Source organism: Cololabis saira, chromosome 8, assembly GCF_033807715.1.
Source record: "Cololabis saira isolate AMF1-May2022 chromosome 8, fColSai1.1, whole genome shotgun sequence".
NCBI classification, from domain to species: Eukaryota; Metazoa; Chordata; class Actinopteri; order Beloniformes; family Belonidae; genus Cololabis; species Cololabis saira.
In genome coordinates, this window is record NC_084594.1 from 15,867,226 (window position 1) to 15,893,658 (window position 26,433).

Consider the following 26,433-nt stretch of genomic DNA (forward strand, 5'->3'; position numbering starts at 1 on the left):
AAAAACAGGCACGATTCTCTGCTGGAAGTCACAGCATGCGCTCAGGAGCGCTGCCAGAGATCACTGTCTGTGAACACAGTTCTCCGTGTAATCCACAAATGCAGCTTACGGCTCTGTCGTGCAAAGAAGCCACACGTGAACACGATCCAAAGGCGCCGCCGTCTTCTCCAGGCCAAAGCTCATTTAAAAGGAGAAAAAATGGAAAACTCAAAAAAAAAAAAAAAAAGTAATTTGTTTTGAAAGCCATGGATGCCATGCGCTGTGGACTACAGAGGAGGACCATCCCACGGAATCATAAAACCATAAAAGTCCTGAACACCAAAATGATTGAAACAAATTTAACTCCACAGCTTTTGGACAACATGACACTGTCATTCTTTTTTTTTTTAAACAACTTATATCTGAAACATATAACAAGATTCTGAGCAAATATCTGAAAATGTTTTACTCTGACTTTGAGAGAGTCTAAGGTTCAATCAACTCATGAAATCCTATTTTAGTTTCTTGCCTTTATATCGATGTACAGGTTAAACCTGCTGGTAGATGACTAAACTAAAGGAAAATGGAGGAAAAACATGACAGTTGAGGATTTAGGTCGTTATCAGTTGATAACAGGATGCTTTGCAACCACTCCTCATGTGGAATCTCTGTGCAGTTCACAAGAGCCCTTGGTTATCTCAGAACAACCGTGCTGAAGTGGGGCGACTTGTTATCAAGTGCTCTTAACAAGCCTCCTCTAAGTGTTGAAAATATTAGGCTGCATCTAATTTAGAGAGCTCTCTGAATACACATGTTTTTTTTTAAATATGTGGTCCTTTAAACAGAAATGAGAATATAAGAAGTATCAGGAGACTAAAACATTGGTAGTCCATTAAAGCAATTAAAAAAGAGACAGGGTCCGAAGTGATGTCAATGTATTTTTTATGCTCTCTAAAACCCATTATTTTAAACATTTTGAAAACAATCCAAATATATACAGTATGCAAACCATTAGAAGTCATTTTACGTCAGATAATTGTGGCAACCAAACCTGTTTTGAAACGCTTCACTGCTTGCGTCTCTCCTTGATTTACAGTTGAGGTGAAGTTGATACGATGGCCTATTTCTCTCTCCTGACTGTTACCGTCAAAACAACGTGCCGCTTTTGTCAGCATGCGGACAAAACACCGACCGCATCGCTGACCGGGAAAGTGTTGTTTCCATTCTCAACAACAGGCAGCAAAGACAGCAAAAGAGCAGCGCTCTCGCCCGCAGGACGTGTAATGTCAGTGTTTTCATGTCAAACAAATGTCAGTCAGGACTGATGTTGAGTTGTAGTTAACGACAAAACAACTTGGTTGGTGGGTAAACTGTGAAAAGATAAATAAATGGCATCTTTGATGTGAGATGTAGTGTAGTGATATTTTAATTTCATCCCACCTTCTTTCATAAGTTTTCTTCATGTGGTCAAAAGGAATGAGTCAAAGAAGGAATAAAATCGCTTTTAGGACACCATGTAGCTAATTTCTGCAAGCTCGCTGCACTTTTATTTTATATTATTTGAACTGAAGCTACCTTATTGTGTTGTGGTCTGATCTCTGCCCGCCTGTAGAAGGCTTATTCAGTGCAACAAGTGCCTGGTTACAGGAAAACCAATGGATTTATTCAATTTAAGCTGAAATTTAAGGTACTTGCATGATACTATGTGCTCTGGACCGGAGGAGACGTTTGTAAAAAGATTGAGATTAATTCGACCTCATCTAGGTAGAACAAGATGTTATTTACATTTATAATTGGTAATATTACAGTACGTTAGCCGTGGTGTCAGTTAATTTGTGAAGGGTGTGTGTGTGGATGCTGAATGGAGTGTGGTAATTACATGATTGGCTCGCCCCAGGGAGATAAGAATAGGCAGTGATTATCAGAGGGTCGACTGTCCACAACCAGCATCTGTTTTTTGTGCGGTTTGAAATTCTGATCCTGCTGGTAGAAACATTTGCTATGCATTATTCAAATAATCTTTATCCAAAGATGAGTAAAGAAAAAGAGGTGTGTGTGTGTGTGTGTGTGTGTGTGTGTGTGTGTGTGTGTGTGTGTGTGTGTGTGTGTGTGTGTGTGTGTGTGTGTGTGTGTGTGTGTGTGTGTGTGTGTGTGTGTGTGTGTGTGTGTGGTTATACATATGTGACAGTCTGCTTGCATCTGCCAGCTTCTGCCTCCCTTCTTTCAGAAAACTAGTTGTACACTCCAGCTGAACTTCAGGAAGAAAACTGAGCTGTGATGGAGGCGATATAAGTCTACTTGAATTGTATATATATTTATTTCTTTATTTGTGTGGAGCTATGCGTGTGATCATATTTTTCATTCCTTTTTCAACATCGAGGGAGGAATACATATCTGACATATTCTCCTTCCCTCTCTGCCACATTGCACATCCTTGTTCCTATAGCAGCTCATAAATATGGAGCTAGAACAGTCTCATAATTCACAAATGCACAGGACAAGTTTTACAAATGCACAGACCGATTTGCAAATACACACACCGTTTAAAAAAAAAAACCTATCTGTGGATCGAGTCACGTCAAGGAAGTCTCAAAACTCACACACATATCCAGCGCAACTCACAGACAAAAAAACATTTGTAAATCAGGTTATATTTGTGTGTGCATCAAAAATACATTTGTATATCTTGTCCTACGCACGTGTGAATTGTTCTGTGCACGTGTGAAACTGTGTGTGTATTTGCAAATCGGTCTGTGCATTTGTAAAACTTGTCCTGTGCATTTGTGAATTATGAAACTGTTTTAGCTCCATACATAAATGACAAACCGTTCACAGCTCAAAAGATTTTTTTGTGCCCATCATAGTTTGTAGTGGGAGGTATTCACCTACAGTTTGTGATTTAGTCTCTAGATGTCATTGTGTATACACTCTGGTTCTATAAATGTGATGAGAATAATATTAATAGTACATTTTATTGATATAAAAGCAGATTGCTCGATAAAAACAATGACGTACAGACAATACATTTATAATAGTAAAAGCTATAATAGATAATAAATAGATAGTAAAGTCATGATAAATGGACAAGTATGGATAATGGTCAAGGCATCATAGCATCGACTGTTCACGTTATCTGTGCAGACATCTGTTCAGGGTCTCCCACTCAGAGATAGAAGGAAAGCCTGAACAGAAAAGTTTTGAGTTGAGATTTAAAGCGAGTAATTGAATCAATGTTACAGAGATTGGGGAGGTGTGAGTTCCATATTGGGGGCAGAGAGCGACTGAAAGCTCTGGCTCCCATGGTTTTTTGGGCGAGTAGAGGGGACGGTGAAGCGGATAGATGAGGAGGGGCGAGGTTATGGATAGCCTTGTAGGTGAACAGTTATCTTTTGTGTTGTATAAGAAATATGATCTAATCAACATTGTAAAATACCAGTTGCAACATGGATTTTAGAGAATTACCACCAAACTCTGCAGTTCCTAAATGACAAGCTTCATCATTAGCTACGTCTGTCTTCCTTTTTTAACTTAAAACTTTGCACCTTCTCAGACACTGAAGTTGAACGGAAACCCTAAATATCTGTTGACCTCTTAAGGAATATATGCATCATGAGGGATGTATCATTTTTATTGATGGAAAAAGCAGAATACTAAAATATCAACAACTGTTTGAATCTATAATTGTGTATCATCAACATAAAGAATAATGCAATCTCAGATAATTAATACCTGTCTCCATTTTTCTCTAGAGTTGACAAGAACTTCTCCAGGACCAGGACCTTGTGGTGAGTCCTTGTCATTTTCAAAAGCAACATTATGTGTCAGAGAAATGAGTTCACTTAAGGCTGTTGACAAGAAAATGACAGATAGCCACAGTGTGGTGGGATGTGTAATGAACTGGGTTAAAGATAAAATAAGAGAAAAGTGGGGAGTGAATAATCCTTGATTGATTCCAGTTCTGTTGTACCCTATAGTGACATATTCAAATGTCCCGTGATTTAACCCTTGCAAGGCACTACGGGTTTGGCCAGCCCTCTGAGGAACTGAGATTATTTGCTCTAGCTTGGGTCATTTTGACCAGAGACTCAGTGCCTTGCGAGGGTTAAGATTTTTATCAAGTTGATTTATGATCTAATGGTTAGTGATTAAAATCAATTGCTGTACTCTTAAGTACCAGTGCTTTTCCCTTGTGGAGCTGTTCTTTTCTTTGAGAAATGTAAGGTGCCATGGTTTGCGCTGTCAATGTTTGACTCAGGATTATAATTGCAGAGACTTTGAATTTCCCATCAATTTAATGCTTAGTCACTTACTTGAGGGATAAAATATTCAAATTAACTTCCAACGTATGCTACATCAAAATGAAAGAGGTAGTGAGAAAGGGTAAAGGCTAATAACTACGTGTTTAGAGCAGTAAAGCCATAAGCTTTCCTGCATCTTTAGCTTAACTCAGAGTTTTTCACTATCTTATTAATGACTGGGCATCTATATATTATCTAACTGGAGATGGTGGAGCTAATGTTCCTTACTTGGCAGGTACAGGAGTCTCCCGGCATGTAGGGTGAATGTGTACAAGGGCAACAGCAGATGGACGGAGACAGGGAGCAAAGACATGTGTGTAATACCAGCTGGCCATGTAGAGCAGAGGCCAGTGACATCTCAAGGGTCTCAGATTTAATGATTAGTAGTGTTTTATTTATATTCTGCTGCAGCATTAGCATCTTACACTGAAGTCCATGCTAATATTTTTTTTTTTCCACGCTCACATTTGAGGCATTCCCTTGGATGAGAAGTTGGATTTGGTCACACTGTTATTAATAAAATACATTTGTTACATTTGTAAATGAGTGTGCTGATGAATGGTTAGTTATGGGATATGTCACACAATGACTTTCACTATTTATTAAGATTATTGTATCTTCCAGTCGGCATGCTCTGCTGTGTTTAGGACTCTGGCATTTGAATACATTCAGATTAATCACCTTGGTGCTGAATTAAGTGGGCCCTACCAAAGATACTCTATACAGAAGATAGCGCATTACCGTTACTGCCAATGGTATGAAATGGTATACACTTCCTGTTTCCTAAGTGGGCGTGGTCGCCCCTCTCCCCACATCGTTTTGGAACATACAACACTTAAATAATAAAAATAACAGTATTATTAAGCAAAGAAGCAAGTTTTATTTAAGTTTTAAACTTCATTTTATCCGATGGGAAAACGATGAGAGCCAAATCTCGCGAGAGTGTGTTGCTCAGACAGAGACAGGTCTCAAACAAAGTTAATTTTCTCCTAAAGACCGACAGGTCTGAAAATTGCCATTTTGGTGTCAGAATGTTGAGAAGGTTTGTGGCTTTTGAAAAATGGGTTCCATATTTACTTAGGTTACTATGGGGTGAAGGAATTGGTAATAATCTGTGCTCACGTTCACTTTTCCCATAGGACTCAATAGACTCAGGACCTGCTGTTAGTCTCCTAAAGGGACGTGGCAGTCACGTGACACAGATACAGGAAACCGAACCGTAGTGGGCTGTCTCGTTTATTGAACGTCTCTGGCCCTACCCTGTGTGAAAGGAGGGTACAGTTCAGACTGTTATAACTACATAAAAAGACATGACAACGCATGAAAGCTAGGATACAATCTGACAAAGCGATATAAATGGCTGCTAGCACAAAAAAGTTTTGTTTTTGGGTTGTTTTTTTTTCAAACTTCTCCCTTACCTTGCCGATTGATTTAAAAATTTTTCTTTTCTCTCCTCATAGTTATAAGCCATAATTGTGTCCAACTTCTATTTCCAGCCACTGTTATTTAAGGAAATGCATGGAAACAAAAGTCTGCCTCCAACTGGAGCTTTGAACTGCAAATCACGAGTATAAATGACCACGGCCGTCAAAGTCGCCGACCCAGACTTCACCAGACTTTTCGTCGGAACTATAAACAAAGCTTTAGGGAGGAAATTGACACAGACATACACACACTCCCCTTTTAAATAAAACTGAAGGAAAAACCAGACAGCCTGTAGTTGTTTTGCAAGTAAAGCAGAAGAATATTGTTTTGCTCAAAGACTGTTGTGCCCTTTTGTTTGTATGTCTGTCAATCGGCTTGCCGGCAGCTGAAAAACTGTGTTGTGCTGTTATTATACATCAAATGGGCCATAAAATTAAGCAAAAATTGACTCGTAATGACTCTGGAAAAGGCACTGGAATGGACTATTGGAAAGAGGAAATTAAAGGTTCAAAGATGACTCAGGCTCATCATAGGAGGATGCACCCTCGCACACAAGCTGAATTTCAAAAGGAGGGTTTTACTTTCTCTGTTGTAAACAGGTCTGCAGCAGATGCTAATGGTGCCGTGGGGAGCGGTTAGACCTTTTCTATCCATCCACTGCACAGATTGTAATCACTGCTGATCATACAGTAATCATGAAGTCGTCGTGCCAGTTGTGTATTCCAGCAGGGGGAGAAAAATGGCATGAAAATAATCCAGATTTTGAACAACAGGATCCACAAAAGACTTTTGGGGATTAAATGTGAGCAGAGGATCTAATTTCTTGAGGCTGTAATGTAATCTAAAATTCAGCACAGTGGAGTCCTTTAGTAAGGAGATTTAGTTGCCCCCCCTCCATCCTCTGTTGCCCCTCTTCTTCTACGCCTTCTGGGTTGAGGACAGCATTATACTGTCAAGATGTAAGATAGCAGCATCAAGCTGAACAGGTTGTCATTAAAAATCTTGCTTTTCACCCCAGTGCCAGTGCTTTAAATCCACCTCCACTTTATCCTCAGCCTGCCGTGTCCCAGTAGGTGTCATTGAGTGAAGAAGAAATCCTGCACAGCATCCTTACTTTTATTTTACTCTTCCAAGCTCTGCTTTTTTCATCGTGCTGCCCGGCATACAAGCACCATAACCAAACCATAAATCATTTGTGGAAAGAATTTATAGCACACTGTTAAGAATGAAACTCCTATAAATATATTTATATCACTAATGGTGGTAATTACTGTGTCTTCCTCTGTTTGAATCTACTGATGGGTTGTAATAATGCAGCCTGAATAAAAGCCTTGACATTTCTACAAGAATGATCTGGCTGTATGCAAAGTATTTTGTTCCTAAAAGCTTAATTTTGTACGTAAAGAACAATTGTAATTCTGTATTAGTTAAAGCGACACTACGTAACTTTTCCACCTTAATATCATATTTCCAGAGTCATTGTGATGGTACATCAACTTACAACAGGTTTAATGAACCTCTGTCATGGTCTGAGGGAATCTGTATCACCTTCACTGGCACTATGTAACTTTGAGGAGCATGGTAGGAACCCTGCCACACTAAAAAACTACAAATCGTTACGACTTTGACTGCTTTACGGCATACGTCACTTCCCCCTCCTTCCCGATTCGCAGTCGAGACGAAAATGGGCGGGGCTTGGAGCTCAGAGCTCCGCAGAAGCTGGTAACCAACCTGTGCTGCGTTATGGCTGCAGCAGCTCCACATATAACAGACCAGGGAAAAGATCCTAATGGTTTAACTTTTCAACGGTTTCCTGCTCGGAGGCAGAACCACGCAGGCCAAGTATCTGATATAACAAAGTAAAAGAGTGAAAGAGCCGTCGGCTCCCTTTGGATCGCGGCTGTAACGACCAAACACACAGTAAAGCATGATCTATGGTTCTGCGTTAAATCGACGCAGACTGACGTGTCGCCGCGTACCTTACGCCGTAGGCTCTGCGTCGATTTAACGCAGAACCATAAATCAGCCTTAAACCACAAACACTCACACAGACGGGCGTCGGATCAAAACACGGGTTTTATTCCCCACTTCGCCAGCTAAACGCAGTTGCGTGCCAGCTCTCTGCGGAGCAATTAACCCCAATCTTCAGATAAAACTAGTTTGTTGAGGAAAAAATATTAACTGTATTTCTAGCTGCAGAGGAAAAAAATAATCTCACGAGGAAAACAAAAATATTGCTCACGCCTCTTCAACATAATATAGCAGTCAAAAAAAAAGAAAAGAGAAGTAAGACTGAGGAATACAAAACATGTTCTGTATGTTGTACTATTATACAAATGTATTGAAACACATGGCTCTTCAGGGATTCAGGGATCTCTTAGGGATTTCATATGGATCCAGACCGTTAATAATCATTATTTTCTCCATATACTGCTCCCTGGCTTCCTTGTTTAAGGTATCCCGGTAAATTCCAGTTCCTTTTCCAGCAGTTTAACATCTCTTTTGCGTTCCTTCTGTTCACTTGGTGAAACAGAAAAGCGTCCCGTGTTCTCTCATCAAAACAAATGCAGCGACGGGATAGGAGTTTTCCGGCAGTACGCGCTGGTGCTCATGGGAAACGTAGTGTTCTTTCTGGTAAAACACTACCGATTTTGTCCACAAGATGCCGCCAAACTCAGAAAAGCTGAAAGTTACGTTGTGCTGCTTTAAAACTTCTCTCAGTTATACACCAGATATTTTATATTGCAACAGGCTTAAATATAACCTCAACTGGTTTCAAAGGTACGCTGCAACATGTTTTTATTATGAATATGTGCATCTGGTGCATCTCCTGAGTCCGGGTCGTCCGTCAAAGCATCACCAAGGCCATGAGCCTGAGCATGGATTTGAATGACATGAGAACCTGGGTGGTAATGAAGTGGTCCTCAGTGTTAAAAGATGAGAGAGTAACCAAGAGACACCTCTAACTGGGCTCTGTGCTGCTCTAAACTGGTGTTAATCGCCAATTTCCATTCAAATGTATAGGAGCCAATGCCATGAGGACAAAGCACACAGGAAAAGAATACAGTAGCAGACTACAGCTCAGTCAGCATAGCATGATTCATTCGTGTTGTCAGGGCACATGGCTTGACTGACATGGGGACAAAGTTTTTACATTTATCATATTAGGAATTCTAGACCAAAGCCTGGAGAAAGCATATATGCCAACGCTTGTCTTGCAGATGTTCAGTTGGACTGAGATCCGAACAGGCCATTGCATCAAACCAAATTTATCTTAATGTTCAGTCAACCAGTCCGGGACAGTCTTTCCCAGCAGCTCAGAGTTTCGTGTTGCTGCCAAAACATTGTAGAGCTTCGGTTCTGTCAGCGGGTACCAGACTGGGATGCAAACATACAATCCTTCCAGCCATTAATCATTAGTGCAAATAGCCAGTAACCATGCCAGTAATCCCACAGCTCATAAACTCCCTAACAGTGAACATTTTGGGGGTCGGTCATCCTCCAGCTGGGAAGTCGGTGGACCGATGCCCCACCATGTGTCAAAGTGTCCTTGGGCAGAACATTGAATCGCATATTGTCCCCGCTGATAGGCTCATTAGGGTATGGTTGCAGAAACATGCTGCTGCATATAAGGTGCATATGCACCAAAAGAGCTTTGTGAATGTGAAAAACATTGTATGCTTTGTAAGACATAAACTTGTTTAAAAAGACCAGATTTAAGTGCAGACCATTTATAGGAAGTGTCACACTGAAAGAGTGTGTTTATATGTTCATATGAGTATTGTTTTTGGAGCAGATTGTCACCTCCGTTAGCCATATGTTGTTCTGCATAGTTTATTCCTCCATCTATTGACTTCAGTTCCAGCACAGTCTTCTGTGCTGGTTATTCTACAGGTGCCATCCATTTATAGGCCTATTATACAGCCAGACAACAATACTAGATTTTATTTATACCGCTTCAGCGCCCTCATCTATATGTTCCCTCTTCACTATAGGTAAATACACCCTTAGAACTAAGAAAGTAACTGCCAGGTACTGCAAATAATAACTTAACTGATCATCAGCAAGTCAGCCAACCTCCTATAAAAGCAGAGATCAGCCGACATCCTATTTCAACCAAAGCGGTTCCAGTGTAGTTTTGTGCTAGTGCAAAACTTTGCTCCAATTTTTTGCTTTTTGACTGTCGGATGTAAGTAAAGCACCGACTAAGAAAGCCAAGAAAACTGGTTCTATACTGACCGCAAAAGTTTGCTGTGCCGGACGCAGGAACCGGTATGTCATGGCGGGGGCTGTGATTATTGTAAGTCAAGTCAAGTTCCTTTTATTGCCACACGGCTAGACCGGTGGAATTAGTAACCAACCAAAGTAACCACAATATTTAACCTTTGTAAGTCTAAAAATATATCACCTGAAAATTCTATAAATTATAGATGCATTTGTAAAGATTTAACCACGCAATCAACCATCAATGATGAAAATTATCAGAATCATAACTGCTTTATTGCAAGTGTCAGTGAAAACAGGTTCACAGACTAGAAAATTGCTCTAATGTAATGGTGCCAAAAAAACATAAAATAATTGAAAAAGTGAACAGGATGTGTCCAGGGTGACAAGGATCAGCACCAATCCGACCAAGAGGTTGCAGCTGATCAACATGCGCTATAGTCTGTGTCTGTCCCTGGTGGTGACCCCAGTCTACCACATGGTGATGGAGGAGGTGAGGATGGACTCGATGATGGCTGTGTAGAACTGTACCATCATCTCAGTCAGCATTTTGATTTTCCTCCGCTGCCACAGGAAGAACAACCTCTGCTGGGCTTGATGAGGAAGCTGATCCTACTTGAGGTCCTGGGTGATGGTGGTGCCCAAGAAGTGGAAGGAGTCCACAATGGAGATGTGGGTGTCCATGAGGGCAAGTGGGGATTGTGGGGCTGTGACTTTCCTGAAGTCCAGGATCATCTCCACTATCTTCAGGGTGTTGAGCTCCAGGTTTTTGCAGCTGCACCAGGACACCAGCTCCAGCTCTCGGCTCTCCTGAGTCATCTCCGTTCAAGATGAGCCCAATTAGGGTGGTGTCATCTGCAAACTTGATCAGTTTCACAGACTGATGGGTTGCGGGGCAGTAGTTGGTGTACAGCAAGAGGTAAAAGCAGAAGCACTTACAGAACCTACAGAGCTGAAGTCCACAAACAGGATCCTAGCATGGGTTCCATGGAGTCCAAATGCTGCAGAATGGAGTAAAGGGCCAGGTTGACAGCATCATCTACAGACCTGTTGGCTCTGTAGGTGAACTGCCAGGAAGGGGCAGTGATGGTCTTGAGGTGGGAGAGTACTAGATGCTCAAAGGACTTCATGTCATGAAAAATGGGTACCGTAGAGCAAACATGACTGTAAAGAAACCAACCTTCATTCTGAAACGTACAGTAAATGGCGTTGATGATGGCGGGATTTTACATAAAGTCAATTTCAGATTCCAAACAACATCTTAAGGGCCAGGATCACTATCTGCACAGACCGAAATTTGTTTGCCAATGCTGTTATTCTTTTATGGATTTCTTGCTTCTGTTGACATAAGAAATTATGTAGGGTGCTGGCTTTCCGGTGATCTCTGGCCAATGGAAAAACAATCCAGTTCTTTGTAGAACTATTTGGAACTGGTTCCAGCCTAGCACCAGCACTGGTTTTCAGTTTTTCAAAAAGCCCTGTTAGAGAAGCAGTTGTTGCTGCTCATCAGTTTCGAAGGGTCTCTTCCAAATCCATCAGTTTCCGGCAAGAAAAATTAATCACACGCAAAGGACATTCAAGCCACTTCCTGACCCATCAGCGTAAGCCTCCACATGCCTCAACTAGCAGGTTCAATGTTAAACTCAGTGACAGTTAAATTAAATAAAAATAAGAATCATGGCTCGATTATACCATGAGCAAAATAATCTAACATTGCAGCATAGCTTAGGTTTGCAAAACTACATCAGACAAAACCATAAAACTTCTTGAACAATGCAAATTTATCAGATGAGACCAAATGGAAATGTTTGACTCACAATGCTAAGCTTGGAAAACATTAAAAACACATCAGCACAAATTCCTCATAACAGATGTCAAATACAGTGATGGAGGGTTAAAGGGAAAGTTTCGTTTTTTACAACCTGGACCTTATTTCTGGCATTTTTTATGGTTCTTTACTCACCCAGAAAAGTTTGGTGTCATTTGGAGTCCTTCGGAAGATATTAGGAGTTTTGTGCGAGCCGCTTATCCATATAATGGTAGCGAATGGGGGCACAGCGGGACACAGATGATGCAGCGTCTAAATAACACATTATTGCCGCGAAACTCGTTAATTTCTTTCATGAATCACTAGATCTGCTTCTGGCCATCTTCCAGGACCTGTTGTCTACATCCGGGGCTGTGTGTGTAACAAGGAAATCAGTTTGTAAACAAGACCTCTTACCTGCATGACGTCATCTCTGTGCGCATATCCCAGACAAAGCTCTGTGTACAGCTGGAGTTCGCTACTGTTAGTTTACTGTTAGTTATTATGTCTGAATATTTGTCAAATTCTGAGGTTGTGGACGACGACTTTGAATATGATGGACATGTTTCAAATAACTAACAGTAAACTAACAGTAGCGAACTCCAGCTGTACACAGAGCTGTGTCTGGGATATGCGCACAGAGATGACATCATGCAGGTCAGAGGTCTTGTTTACAAACTGATTTCTTTGTTACACACACAGCCCCGGATGTAGACAACAGGTCCTGGAAGATGGCCAGAAGCAGATCTAGTGATTCATAAAAGAAATGAACGAGTTTCGCGGCAATAATGTGTTATTTAGACGCTGCATCGTCTGTGTCCTGCTGTGCCCCCATTCGCTATCATTATATGGATAAGCGGCTCGCAAAAAAACCCCTAATATCTTCCGAAGGACTCCAAATGACACCAAACTTTTCTGGGTGAGTATACGACCATAAAAAATGCCAGAAATAAGGTCCAGGTTGTAAAAAACGAAACTTTCCCTTTAATATCGCTTCAGACCTGCAGACTTTGTGGTTATTGATCATGAACGCAAACAGCAATCAAATTGTCCAACAATTTAAATCATATATCACAACAATGATTTAGAACATCTACAACACATCAAAAAGAAAAGAGTCAAGATGTACTCAGTCAAAGTCCAGATTTGATCCTGATTGAAATGCTGCGGTGTGACATAAAACGAGCTGTGCAGGAACAAAAGTCTGCCAACTTCAAAGAACTGAAGCAACGACGTAAAGAAAATGTGGTTCTATAAGATATGCAGCTTATGGGGTCGTATTTCATTTTAACATGCAATGTCTGTATTTTAGATCTTTTTTTCGGGCCAAATAATAGTGTTATGATATGTGGTTTGTATTTTTTCTTAATTTTAAGGTAAATTCCATAAGATTGTTTATATCCCAATATGAAAAACATTAGAATCAAAAAAATATGTACTTTCATTTTACATACCTGCATATCTTATATATGCAAAATACCTGCACAATGAATTAGGATGTTAATTACACATAAAATTAATGATCATTCTTAAAAACAACTTCCACTCACATGTACCTACTCCTAATACGCAGTTATTTCATGTATTTTATGAAATGGCTTGTCTTCCAGTTCAGACTGTGCATGCTGGAGTAGATTCCTCATAATTCAGGTCATGGTAATTGACTGACGTTAATTACCTCGAGAGGTTTTCACTGAGAACGGAACGAAATCCTTTCAGAACCTTTTTGTGTCATTGAGAAAAGGAGATAGCTGCGCTCATTACACCCAGATTTTGTCTCGTTGCGTTTGAGTCGAATGCAACTGAACTTCTTTTCACTGATCTTGAAGTCGTTTCATCTCTCATCAGTTTCAAGTTTTTAAACTGTTGTTGGGACATTTATTCTTGTGAGTTGCAAAAGCGCCATCAGAGTCTTTGTCAATTGTATATTGTTTCTACTGGTGAACATATTTCAGACGCATGAATTGAGGTGTTACACTGCCTGCGAAAGAAGAAGCGGCTTTGTGAGTGAGAGATAGAGGAAACCTGAGGCCCTCTTTGATGTCAGGTTTCCAGTGAAGCGTTTACACATAATTTCCACTGGGGACAGAGGGGACATGTCCCCCTGACTCTTCAAAATGTCCATCGTTTGTGTTTTTCTTTTGGGGAAAAAATGTTCACTATTGATTTTCCATCTTTTAAAATAGCTTTATAACCATGTGACCTAGACATTTCAAATGTATGCAGAATTGTATGACTCAAATATAAATATAGGTTACATCCCTTTGCTTTGCATTTGAACACTTTTTTATTTTATATACATTTTTAGATTGAAAAAATAAGTGCAGATATTGTTTTTTTTGGACTTCTTTTCAACATTTTGTATGAGTTCTGTTCTGTAAACAGAAACCAAGGTGACGCAGCAGCAGAAACTGATCTTCAGGAAGGTGATGTGCAGCAGAAAGGTGATTTTGATTTGTTGATAGTGAAAGTAAGAGGTTTACATCAAAATATGAAGTTGACAGATGAGGAGGAGCCGGATCAAAACAGAGAGTTTGTGACGGGAAAAGCAGAAGCACAAAGTTACATTACCCTTTCATAACATAACACATTATTTCACTACTACTCACACACAAAATACAAACAAATGTTGGAGATTTTAATTTTATAAAAAATATTTTCTCAATTCTTAGTTCATTTCCCTTTTATTTAATAAAACCAAATACTTTTTTTCATGAACATGCACAGGCCTTTGCACAACAGACATATTTGTGCGATGAATTTTCACATTCATTTTTTTCACACGTATTGTATCCGTTCAGGCTTTCACAACAACAACATATTTTCACCGGGTGATCAATTCCATTTTTCAAACGCTTTGCTCCCAATAGAAACACACCTTATTAATCCGTACAATTAATAAACTGTAACATGGGAAGTTGCATGAAGGATTACATCAAAGAGACACTGCACACAAATGTTTTAAACCAATAAATGGTGAAGAATAAGTATGATTTAAGGTCAGACACACAGCCAGCCAGCGCTCCAGGTCTATCGGCTCTGAATTCCTCCTGTGCTTCCTCAAGCTTGGAGCTCACTGTTGCAGCAGATCTTGAAACTGTTGAACAGAAATCCTGAAGTACATCTTGATGAGACGGTTGTGCAGTTTGAGCCCCTGAACCAAACAGTGGAACTCACCAATTTCTCTTATCTTCCTTAAAGTTGGGACGTACCCAAGTATTCAGTTCTTTTTTTTTTGCCAGTAAAGGCAACACTCGATCATTGTCACTTGGTGTTGATTTCAGCCTGTTTTTTTTAATGAAATATTAACATTTAATTTGCAATTTTGCCCATGATGTTAATTGGCAAGCATAGCAATTGTTCACATCCAAATTATTTGCAGTTTTGTGCAGTTTATTAACTCTGCCTTTAGTGTACAACAGCCTTTAACCTGAAAAGTTGGCTTTCCTGTTTTGTGCCATGGATTTAAGTTATTGTTTAGTTTCCCTTCTTCTCCTTTTATACAGAAGGAAAAATAAACAACCACTCCTCAAACTCTCGCTATACCAGATGTCTTCTGGTACTATTTTCTGGAAGACGGGAAGACAAAATCCAGGTGCAGCGAGTGTTGTCTCTAATGAGAGGTAATTAACATCAGTCAACTACCATGGTCTGTTTGACTGAGGATCTAGCGCAGCATGCCTGCTTGCTGTTTCAGCAGCACTGCAGCCAGGACGGAGGCCTCTGCTACCACCCACTTGGCTGTTTTCTGTCCTTTTAGTCCTTCAAACAGGAAATCAGTCTGCATTTGCAGGTTATGCTGAGGTAACTATCAGAAAGCGATGATTGTTGTTGTCAGCCTGGTTTGTAGCAGATGTTGTTGGGTTTTCTCGCTGCATCTGTTCTGTTAAATACATCTTTGACTCCAGCTGCCATGATAACAAACCAAGTCTGAATCTTCTTGAAGTACTATCCACCTTGTTGCAGTTTTTCCAGTTTTTATGGTATAAAATCTTTAGCTTTAAGTCTGTGATGAAAACAAAAAACTAACTGTAATACTTCACATGCACATTTAGTTTGCTTTCTTTAGAGTTTCTCTCGATTACTTCCTAAATGTACTCAGCTAATTATTTGAAATGCTTATTGAGGGGATGGTGTTGGCTGCTGTTGTAGCTATTTGAACTCATTAAAAGATTGACTCGGTAGGCTCAAGCTTCATTGCATCTTGGATCAGGAGGCACACAAATTAGGCTCTGTGTCTGAAGTGTAGGATGACAGAGAGACAAAAGAGAAAAGTGAGGGAGAAAAATCCTGCATCACACTTCACAATACGAGTCAATTCACTCACGCAAGCGTGGGTGGCGTTCATGACCATTGTTCATTCTTGACATGACAAAGTTATTCTGTACTTTTTCTACCGCAGTGTGTTATTGCGTGTTAAGTGTATTTAAGTGGATATTTTTCTGCTGGTTTTAGGAGATGGAACAGCCAGCAACCATGTGCATGCACAATTCCACCCTATCTGATCTACAGATGAGGGTAACATATTTTAGAAAATGATAACATTAGATGTAGATCATTCATGCACATTCCCTTTCACAACAGATTTGACCAAGGATGCTCCCATGAATTAGGCTCGCACACATTACATCCGTCTCCATCAGGGTTGTCCTATTCCAGTCCTCAAAGACTGTTGCCGTGCATGTTTTAGATGTTACCCTGCTTCAACACGCCTGATTCAAATGAATGGACCATAATCAGCTTGTCATCAAGGTCTGCAGAAGTCTGTTAATGACACATTGATTTGAATCTGGCATATTGAAAGCAGGGAAACATCTAAAAGATGCAGAATAGCAGGCCTCGAGGAGTGGATTAGACACCATTACTGTATTCATGCACAACCAACGTTTTTATTGCCTCCAATATAACGCATGTGTCAAAATGTGGGTTTTTCCCCCAAGATTGTGTCTAGGTTTTAATAATTTGTCAGTGGTGGTGTCAGTAATGATTCCACTGTTTATCTGATGGAAGTAAAGCCCTGACACGTATGAGTATGAGACTTAAGATTACTGTCGCTGATTTGCTGAGCTGAGCAATTCATCTTCTCATAAAATGATATTGCTTTATCCAAACTTGGAACTTTATAAAAGTGATGACAAAATGGCTACAAATTCACACAGTTAAAAAAGGAAGGGAAAGTGAATGATCATCAAAGATTGTCTAAGTTGATAAAACCAAGCGTTTAAGCCTCATTTCCACAAAAAGATACAATTTAGAAATGAAGAAATGCTGTGTTTGATAAGTTTTATACATTTTATTTATGTAAAAATCTCATTTTAAAAGGTAATCTTGGTCTAAAACTATCGAAGAGATAAACATCGTGAATGAGTACAGTATTTTCTATGAATTATACCTACCTGCTTTGTTGGTAAATGCTGTGCTTAATTCAAAGTTATCGTTTACATTTTCCTATTTGATTCCCCAAGGTTTAATTGGAATCTTAATTTTAAGGGCTAGTTATTTAAAAGTTAATGTCAGCAGAGGGTTAGAGTTATGTATTGTTTGTAGGTTTAGAAGGACCTCTTTCAGCGTCATTCAGTAACCTACTGCGGTGGCTTCACGTAAAAGAGATGAAACTAATACAGATGTTTATCAACTTGTCTGGCATCCAGCATAATAGGGGGAATTGAGGTGCAAAGAATATAACATTACCTCCGTGCCAAACTTTGTGCATCATGTTGTCACATACTTCATCCTTGGGAGGAAAGATCCCCGTATCTCCTGATGAGGCATTGTGACAGCACCGTGGTTGACCTGAATGTCAGCTTCCTACCACCTGCAGAGACGACACTTTGGAAATAGCTTCAGCTTCCTACCCCTGCAGAGACGACACCTTGCAGGTAGCTTCAACACAGACTTGAACCACTAGGACACCCTATGGGGTAATTTAGAACTTAGTGACAGTCATGCCAAATGCCCGATAAAGACATTTGGCCACAGATCACATCCGACTGTAAATTGCTTTTCGTCTCTCACTTGGCTTGTTGATTCCTGCCTTTTGTGCTTTGAATTTACTGTATAAAAGTCCTGTTGTCAAACCACTCTGGGTCAGCACACCAACCCAGACACGCTCTGCGTAGGTCCTGCTCACCGCCGGCTTACTGAATAAAACTCACTACACCACAGCGGACTTGTGAACTGGTTTTGATAATATTCCTCAACACTCCGTCTTCATGGTTACCTCCACTAGCTCTACTGGGGCTCAACAAGTTCCCCCAGGTTTCCTTATATTTCATTCTTCTTCTGTTAGATATGCTTTAATCATCTCTGCTGAGAGGTATGTGGAATTTAATTTAAGAGGGGGGGGGGCAATATATAATCATTTAATCAAGCCATTCATTATCGCATATAAGCTGCATTTACGAAATATGTTTTAATGAGGATTATTGGATATCAAGCTCAAAGATGAGATTGCACGGGATGCTGGGTGAAGTTAATTATAGATGCTCAAAATTAGTTTTTTCAAAGTACACAGCAGACAGCAAGACAAAACAACTGACAGTACTCTTAAACAAAAGATGAAGAGAGCCCAAAAACAGATGAAAAGAAAGAGCAAGATGTTGACCAGCTGGGTGAATTTGAAGGATTGAACAGACGACTTTACATGACAGAAATTTGATTGCGTAACATTATTAATAGCCTGTCAACAGAAGAGGCTTTTGTGCGAACATTTAATATATCAGGTGTAATAAAATAACAATAACTATGATTGTTAACAGGACATAAATAATGTTAGTTAATAAATCATATTTCGGTGTGAACTGCAGAGCCGTGTCCCACGTGGACGAGTGAAGGGATTCCCTGCTGTTTAGATGCTGGTGGCAGTGGTGGACTCGGGTTAACAGATGGTTGATGGAAATTTAAGCCAAGGCCCTCCAGATAGGATGAGGTGGAGATTGAAGCGCGGAGGAGAGCAGAATGACGAAATTAGAGGCGGAAAGGAAAATTATTCCTACTGTGTCAAAGAACCGGGATCAGACGCTGATTACTTATGAGAATCTGCCTAGGAAGATCTCTCTAGACAGTTCTGGCAGTCAAATTGAAGAAGAGATTAGATTAATAGCAAGAGGGAACCTGAATGATATAGAGCAAGAATAGCCTTCAGTCCCAGGAATTAAGGCAGCCATGCAGGAATAGATCTTTAATGAATACAATCTGGAGAATATATACAGTGTATATAGTAGTACAGCTACTGTGAGCATGTAATGTGTAATATAACAATGACAAATTACAATTCCAGGCAACCTGGCAACCTTGTCCGATATGTTTCCTGAAGTGGAGGAAATAAGCATCTATGTGTGTTGTTCCCACCCTCATCTGAGGTTACAAATTGTAGTCTGGGCTTCCGGCTAGATACCCTCTGGACCCCTTCCTGGTCATCCCAGCACACCTAGCTGGGCATCACATTTGTTTTTAATGCAGTATGAACAATCTGTGCCTTCGAAAAGTGCTTTTACATAAAAAAATACGTCCTCAAAAACCATTATGCCCAGGCACTGTAGTGTCCATTGACGTAAAGACGATTGCATTGGTCTAAAAAGCCTCATTCTGAGGCTGCATGGTGTAAATATCACAGATATTTTTGAATATCAGAGCTAGAAAAGTAATTATTTTGATGGTTAAATCAGTTCCCTTCAGTTTCCTATTAGACAATGACAGCGAAAGCAGTGTGCAGAAAAACAAAAAAAAGTAAAACAATCAATATTAAGCCAGCTCATTTCCTGCAAATGTTTCGTCCTTGTGAGAGAGGAAGCACATTACAGATTGATATCATGCTGAACTTTAGTATAGGACGACTTCAAATAAAAGCTATTCAAAGTATATGTAAGACTTTTGCTTTCAATCTTGCTTATGTTTAACCTGGCCATGAACCTGAGTAATAATGAAGTGAATTTGACATTAAATCCATTACATCTCAACGTTTAAGACCACAGCTAAGTTCAGAGACTTTGTGAATTGTTGTGTTGTTGAACTGCAGATGACTTGCTGTTTTGTTACCTGCTTCACAACAAGTCTGGCAGTTTCACACTGACTTTGGTTGTCGGTTGTTGCTCTCAGCATCGGTGATGGGACACAGAAACCTCATAATCAAGTGGTGTTCTGAAGTGCTGACAACACTGTGACTCACCTGTTGTGCCATGGGAGTCATTAAAGGCCAGGTCACAGGTCAGAGGTCACACCAAGAGGCTGCTTAAGCTCGGCCTACGCTCAGTGTGACTTAATTTACTGTGCATGCATCTCTGAGTTTAGTTCCTTCCTCATAAAACATTTAGAAAAGAGGTTTCTGCTGAAGCTATAAAAGCTCCCATTGTCTAGATTGATGTGTCTTACTAGTATTTTTTATTCTGCCTTCCTGCTTTTAATAATCGTGACAGTTATTGAAGAGCTTCTTCAAGTAGCAGTGAGTGTCTGATGTGTCTGATGTGTGATGGAGCTGCTGGGCCCCTGCTGGAAACAAGAGGAGGATTACTGCTCAGCTTCAGAAACTGCTCTTTTAACAAGATTCCAGTGTTGCTCTTGATGTCAGTTGAGCTCAAGTCACACGGTTTCTTCATTCATATTTTATTCAGCCCAACAGGTGGAACTAGGACCGTAGGCAGTTTTGTGCAGCTGTATTCTTGTGAAGGTAAAGACCTGAGGCCTCATTTATAAAAGAGGATTCATACTAAAAGTGTACGTGCGCTCAAAAGCTGAAAATGGCGTGCACACAAAAAAATCCGGATTTATAAAACCGTGTGCACGCACATCTGCACGCAATGTTCACTTTATAAATCACAGTCCAGCTGGCAGGTTGCGCACGTGAATTCGCCTCATATCCCGCCCTCTACACGCCCACTCCATACCATAAATAGGCAATGCAAAGTACTTGATGACTGTATTTGCATATAAATAAGCCTGCCGATCAATGGTGTTTTACACACAAAAATCATGGCAGGGAGGACCAGAAAGCGAAATTTCGCAGAGACTGAGATCGAGGTGCTCGTGGATGAGGTGGAGGCCAGGAAAACAACATTATTTGGTGGTCACAGTAGTGGCATCACTAATAAAAAGAAAGCAAGTGAGTGGCAGCACGTCGTTGCTGCTGTAAACTGAGATTGGTGGTGTGATTTGAAGGTGGAGGCCAAGAGGACATAAAATTATTTCTGAAAAATGTCTCTTTTAATATGAGAGCAAACATTTTAAACATTTTTCCTTTAACAACCTGTCGGAGTAGAAGTATGATTAAATGTTGAATAATGATATAATACGTTTTTATCCTGCTAAATAATTTAGAAATATATTTTGGTCATTTTAAAATACTACCGTATGTTGACGACCATACGGTCGCCGTGTGGAAAGGCGCACCCTCAGTTTTGTGTGTCATTTCTGTATTTAAAACACACACACGGCGCACCGACCGAAAAGGCGCCGTTTACACACACACACGGAGCGCCGCCTTACAACACACATTGATGGGAGTATTCTTTTTCCATTTCAACATCGATGCTCTGCATTTGGAGAAATCTCACTTAAAAATAGTTTAAATTATTTGTGAACTCATGTATTTTTCGAATGCACATTATACGTTGATACCCAACTTCTTCGGTTTGTAAGGCGGCAGTGCTGCGGTTTGAAGGTTCCCCGCAGTTTTGGTTCTGTGTAAATGTTAAATTTAGTCGGGCTGCCTCGGGAGAGGAGTGTGAACAGAGAGGGAAAGAGGCAGCCACAGAGACACAGACAGAGAAGGAGGAATGAAACTAATGAAATAAGAAATGGAGGGGGAAAAAAATACATGTATAAAGTCTCAGCATGACCTACATACATTTGCTCCTGTAATTGCACACTATAGGATCAGCATCTCCATTCTGAATTCCCAAGCACTCGCTTTGAAAATAAATACAGGCGGTTGGGTTTGGTCAACCTCCTCCTGACCTGGTTCTGCTAACATTTGTTCTGCCTTGCTTAAGCAAATGTTGGAGCAAACGCGCTCTCCGGTCGTCCGCTGCAGCCCACTGGCATCACGGACGGGCTGAGACAGCCGAGGGAGCGGTTTTCATGGTACTTAACCTGCGTGCTTCACACTTTTGCTCCGCCTGTTGGTCAGGGCTCAGCTGTGTCTCGAGGATTCTCGTACCCCCTGGGGGCATCTTTCCCAGCTGACTGGGAGAGCAGCTTACCTGGGGCTTGAGCTTGAAATCCACAATGTAGGTTATCCAGGGTAACACCCTGCCCTTAGGAGCTATGAATGAAAGCAGAGCAGGCTGTGTGCATTGATTCATTGCCATAGGTTCAATGAGGATATCCACCTCGGACGTTATTTTCCAGTATGTGGATACTGAGAAAGCCCTCAGTCAATGTTTAGTTTTGGTCCCAGTGACAGCCTGGTTCATCTGGTAGTGGACACATTAGCACTACTAGACCTGTATTAGTAACACTCCCTGCCATCTTATCAATCATCAGAGGCAACACTGCAGAGCACAGTCACCAGGGGAGGACGGATGGGAGCAGATTGTGCATATTGAGCTCTTTCTGACACACTTTTCCAAAAGATGTAGTACAATTACTGAGATGATGGAATAATTTATCGTATGAATCTCTGCTGAACTGGTGAACACAGGTATAGTACGTCAACGGACGGACGTGTGGGAGATTTTGTGCAAAGAGGGAAGGATTGATAGAAAGTTAAGTCACAGGGGGAAAAGATATGGACTTGGAAATAGAGACCTTGAATAATCACTCTCGTCTGAGAACACCAACTGCTCTTACGGCTCTTTAGATAAGTCTGCTCATCTGTGTGTTGCTTCAATTTGCATATTATTTCAGGATGTGACTGAATGGATGATGAACAGATTTATAAGAAGGTGCAGGGACATGAGCATGAAAAAAATGATGACATACGATCGAAATCAAGTGAAACCTTCAATGCATCATAACTTTGTTGTTTTTGGAGTACAATTCCTGGGGTCCTAACTGTTATATACATATTGATGCATGAGAATCTTGCATCTCACTTCGGAGGAAGATGTGATTTCTCAGTGATAAGGTGGACATCATTGATCTATCCTCACTCCAACGAACTGAACGAGTGATTTTTGTTCCATAACGTGTGAGTGTACTAAAAATTCTCAAACATTTGAGAGCTAAATAGCTCACTGCCTGCCACTAATGTGTCAAATGGACAATGGGATAGTTGGGTTCATTTGCACATGAGGGGGTTTTATAATGTTGAAACTGGCTGTCAGAGACCGATAATAGGACAGAATAATCTGATGTGGCTCTGCAGAGGAGGGAAACTTTGCTTTCAAGCCTACATTCAGCTGCAGCATTTCATCCCATTAAATGAGCAATATCTGTTATTAACAAGCAGATTCGGTGAAGCCTCTGCGAAGCAAAGCAACAGCTAGAGCCTGGATGTGCAGCCCCTCTGCCATAAACAGATCAAGAGAAAAGGAGAGGAGGCGGCAACGGAGACAAGAGGGGAGGCTGAGAGGGAGAGTGAGAGACAGTGAGCATTAGTGCTCGCCTTAGAATAAAAACAGGAGAGTGAGTACATATGTGAGAGCGGAGCGTGAGAGAGGAAGAGAGGGAGAAACAGGGAGGGGAAGACAGAGAGGGGAGGGCTACTCTCAGCATCATCTGACAGGAGAGAGGCTGATCTCCGACAGCAGGTGTTGGAGAAGAGAGAGCCTGAGCCAGACGCACGGAAGGAGAAACACATTTACCAACAACCAAGTTGTTGAGGAGAGAAAACTGAGCTGCCAGTGAGCCTGCAACACAGACAGGTAAGCATGGAGGGAGATGAGTGCGCTGCCTTTGTAGGGATAAACTGCTGAGGGATAGATGACTTGAAGTCAAGACGAGACTGAAAGATAAAGGATGTAACTGACAGAGGAGGTGCAGCTATAAAGAGTGCCTGATCTGTCCTGATCTCTTCATCCTACTGTGTACCACTCTAAACGGTGAACTTTCTCTCATCGGCCGCCTCCTCCTCTCTATCCTGTCTGCACAGGAAGTGGATGACTGGCATCTCAAGTAAATGAGTCTGCTTTCATTGTGCATTAGCCGCTGTACTTGATTAGATTAGTTGCTCTCTACTAAGTGGACCTGCAAAGCTGAGGGGTTTATGTGTACTCGCCTCGTTCGGTCTGTCCGTGTGTGACTGGGTCATTCAGCATCGCGTGCACCCATCCCTATGTGCTACTGGTGGAAGGAATGACGGAGCCCAGCAAGGCATTACTCTTCAAGAGAAAATGTCATCCAAATTATGTTTTTGCTCATTATTAATGAACCTCGGGGAACCGGGCGTAAGAATTTTCTAAAGAGTTCTGATGAAGAGTGAAACTTGAAGCTGTTTGAAAGACTGAATTAGAAAAGTGCATGCTGGCTTGTGAGCACTTGCACATAATTTGAGCTTCATCTTCCTGATAAATCATTGATTTTTGAGCAGAAGATGTGCCAGAACGTCTGTAAAGTTTGTGCGTTGCCAAAGCAATTCACTCATTTTGGAGTAACTCCAGGATCCGTCTTGATATTAACAGAGGAACCGGATGATAAAGATAACAGCCTCCCGTGGCGTTAACCCATACTTCTTTTCTTGGGGGGCGGGGGAGGGTTTCTCAGATCTTGTTTTTGTAAGTTTTATATGTTATTCTACGTGAAATATCGAAAATGTCACATGTGAAGGACATCTTTGTGCAGGCAAGAAAAAGAAAATATATCGTCCAACCTCCAGCAGTTGGTCTCGACATTAAAAGCTGATTATATTAGTACAATTCTATATTCTGCTTTGAAACCTGGGGTCCTGGCATTCATGTGGTTATGACTTTGCGGTGTACCACCCACACGAGTATTTCAGCAAACCGAGGCCCCCTCTCTCTGCCAACAGCTGTGTACGACCACTAAACTGCTCTGGAGTGGCTCAGTGAACACAGCAAATTGCCCCAAATCCCCTTATTCGGATCTGATCGAGCATCCTCCGGGTGCTCTCCGTTACGCCAGATCTACAGAGAGGCCCAGAGGATCTACTAGCAGCGATGCTGTTGCCATAAGCCCCCCCCGCCCCCTTGAAGTACAGTGAGCCTGATGATATTAGTTTCGTGGCTGATCCGTGAATAATTGCGGATCTGACTTCCTGTTATTAACGGGATTATAAAGGAGGGGGCAGAGCTTGATCATAGCGATACTACTATACAAGTTTGCTCTTTCGCTGGCTGCATAGATAACTCATAGCTCACTTGGACCAGCATTATCAATCAATGGATGGTACTTACGAACGCAGTAATAATAAAACGTTTTTGCTAAAGGTAATATGTCTGCTAAACCTTTTTTAATCGCCAAAGGTGCTCCACCATTAATAGACACTTGATGACATTTGGCTCGCCCTGTTCCTGCAGTGCTGATGGCTAAACTGAGAGAAACCGATGCATCAGTTGGTCAGATGTGTGCAGTGAGAGACTAGCTGGAGGTTAAGGCTACAGTATTTGTTAGAAGGGTCAAAGTGCATCACTAAAGACCGCTGAAGATGCTTTGGATGTGCGTTTAGATCAATGTTTTTTTCCCATTTTTTCCTTTGGTGAGCAACAGAGATGTTGTTAAACCATCGCGTGTGGTCACGTTTGACTTTCAGCTGCATGCGGTTGTTACTGTGTTGTCTATTTAGCTGCTAACTAACTCAGCCCAGTCCAGATTGATATGTATAGAGCCAATTTACAACAAATGGCTTCTAAAGGCCTTTTACAGAGAACATAAACAAATTCAGTGCCAGTCCAATTATGTCCAGTCCAATCCAATAATATCCATTGATACAGGCTGAAACAAAATGACTCAGGCAGATATAAATAAAAAGATAATAAGAAACTGAACTCTGTATGCATCTGCACTATAAACTCATTCTATAATAATAATAATAACTGCTTTTTCTTTGCTAAATTATGTCAACTTTCACTTTTTCATAATTACCTGCAGAATCTTAAAATGAAAATCTTTTTGGTGAAAAATGTAATATTTATTCTCCTTATGATAAAAATATTTCTCCCATTGTCATGTTTGGTTTGGTTTGGTCATGATTATGTTTTTCTTTTCTTTTCTTTTCTTTACAACATGCATTTTAAGCCCAAATAGATCTTGGCTATCCCTTATGGGACAGAGGGACAGTTTTAGTTCTCCCCCCAGATAATATATTACTGGATGCTTACTGTACTTAACCCGTACCACGTGAACGTATCTATTGGTTGACTGGTTATCTGTGGGCTCAGAGAGCATCCTCCTCCTACTCACTTGTAAGTTTTGAGTCCTGCTTGTGGAGCTCATCAGTATGTGAAGCCACTTCACGGGCTGCATCCTAATAGGACTGCAGAAATTCTTATCAAAGGTCATGACCCAGGAGTCCGTGGAGGCTTCTTGCTGGGAAACACACGATTATTTGCTGGATTTACTTTCTGAATGGCTCGTGTCGATTTTTAGAAATCTTCAGCTGCCGGGAGTGAACATGAAGTTAGGTAATTTTCTTGGAAGGTGTTGTAATCCAGTAAGCAATGCCCTTCAAAGTCCCTGACTGTAATTATTGTTCTCTTACTTTTCTTTTCTTTTCCTCACGGCCTCTGTGGTTTGCGTTATTGTCAGCATCTGTCCTGTTTTAAAAGATACAGTTTTGACAGATAATGCTGAAGTGAAACTTAGAGT

At 40.9% G+C, this 26,433-nt stretch overlaps 1 protein-coding gene across 9 annotated transcripts in view; it reads left to right on the forward strand.

Annotated features, from left to right (window-relative positions):
• Positions 1-26,433, forward strand: part of rap1gapb (RAP1 GTPase activating protein b) — a 134,575-nt gene that overhangs the window by 63,285 nt on the left and 44,857 nt on the right. For 8 of the 9 annotated variants that reach the window (XM_061726897.1, XM_061726902.1, XM_061726896.1 and 5 more), the window contains exon 2: positions 3,729-3,764. Coding sequence is in view for 6 of the 9 variants with exons in the window: in XM_061726896.1 (XP_061582880.1) it covers positions 3,729-3,764 (36 nt within the window). In the remaining 3 variants the exon portion in view is untranslated. Of the gene's footprint in view, positions 1-3,728; positions 3,765-23,405; positions 23,535-26,433 lie in introns of those variants that run through there. The other variant, XM_061726899.1, reaches the window with a different exon arrangement.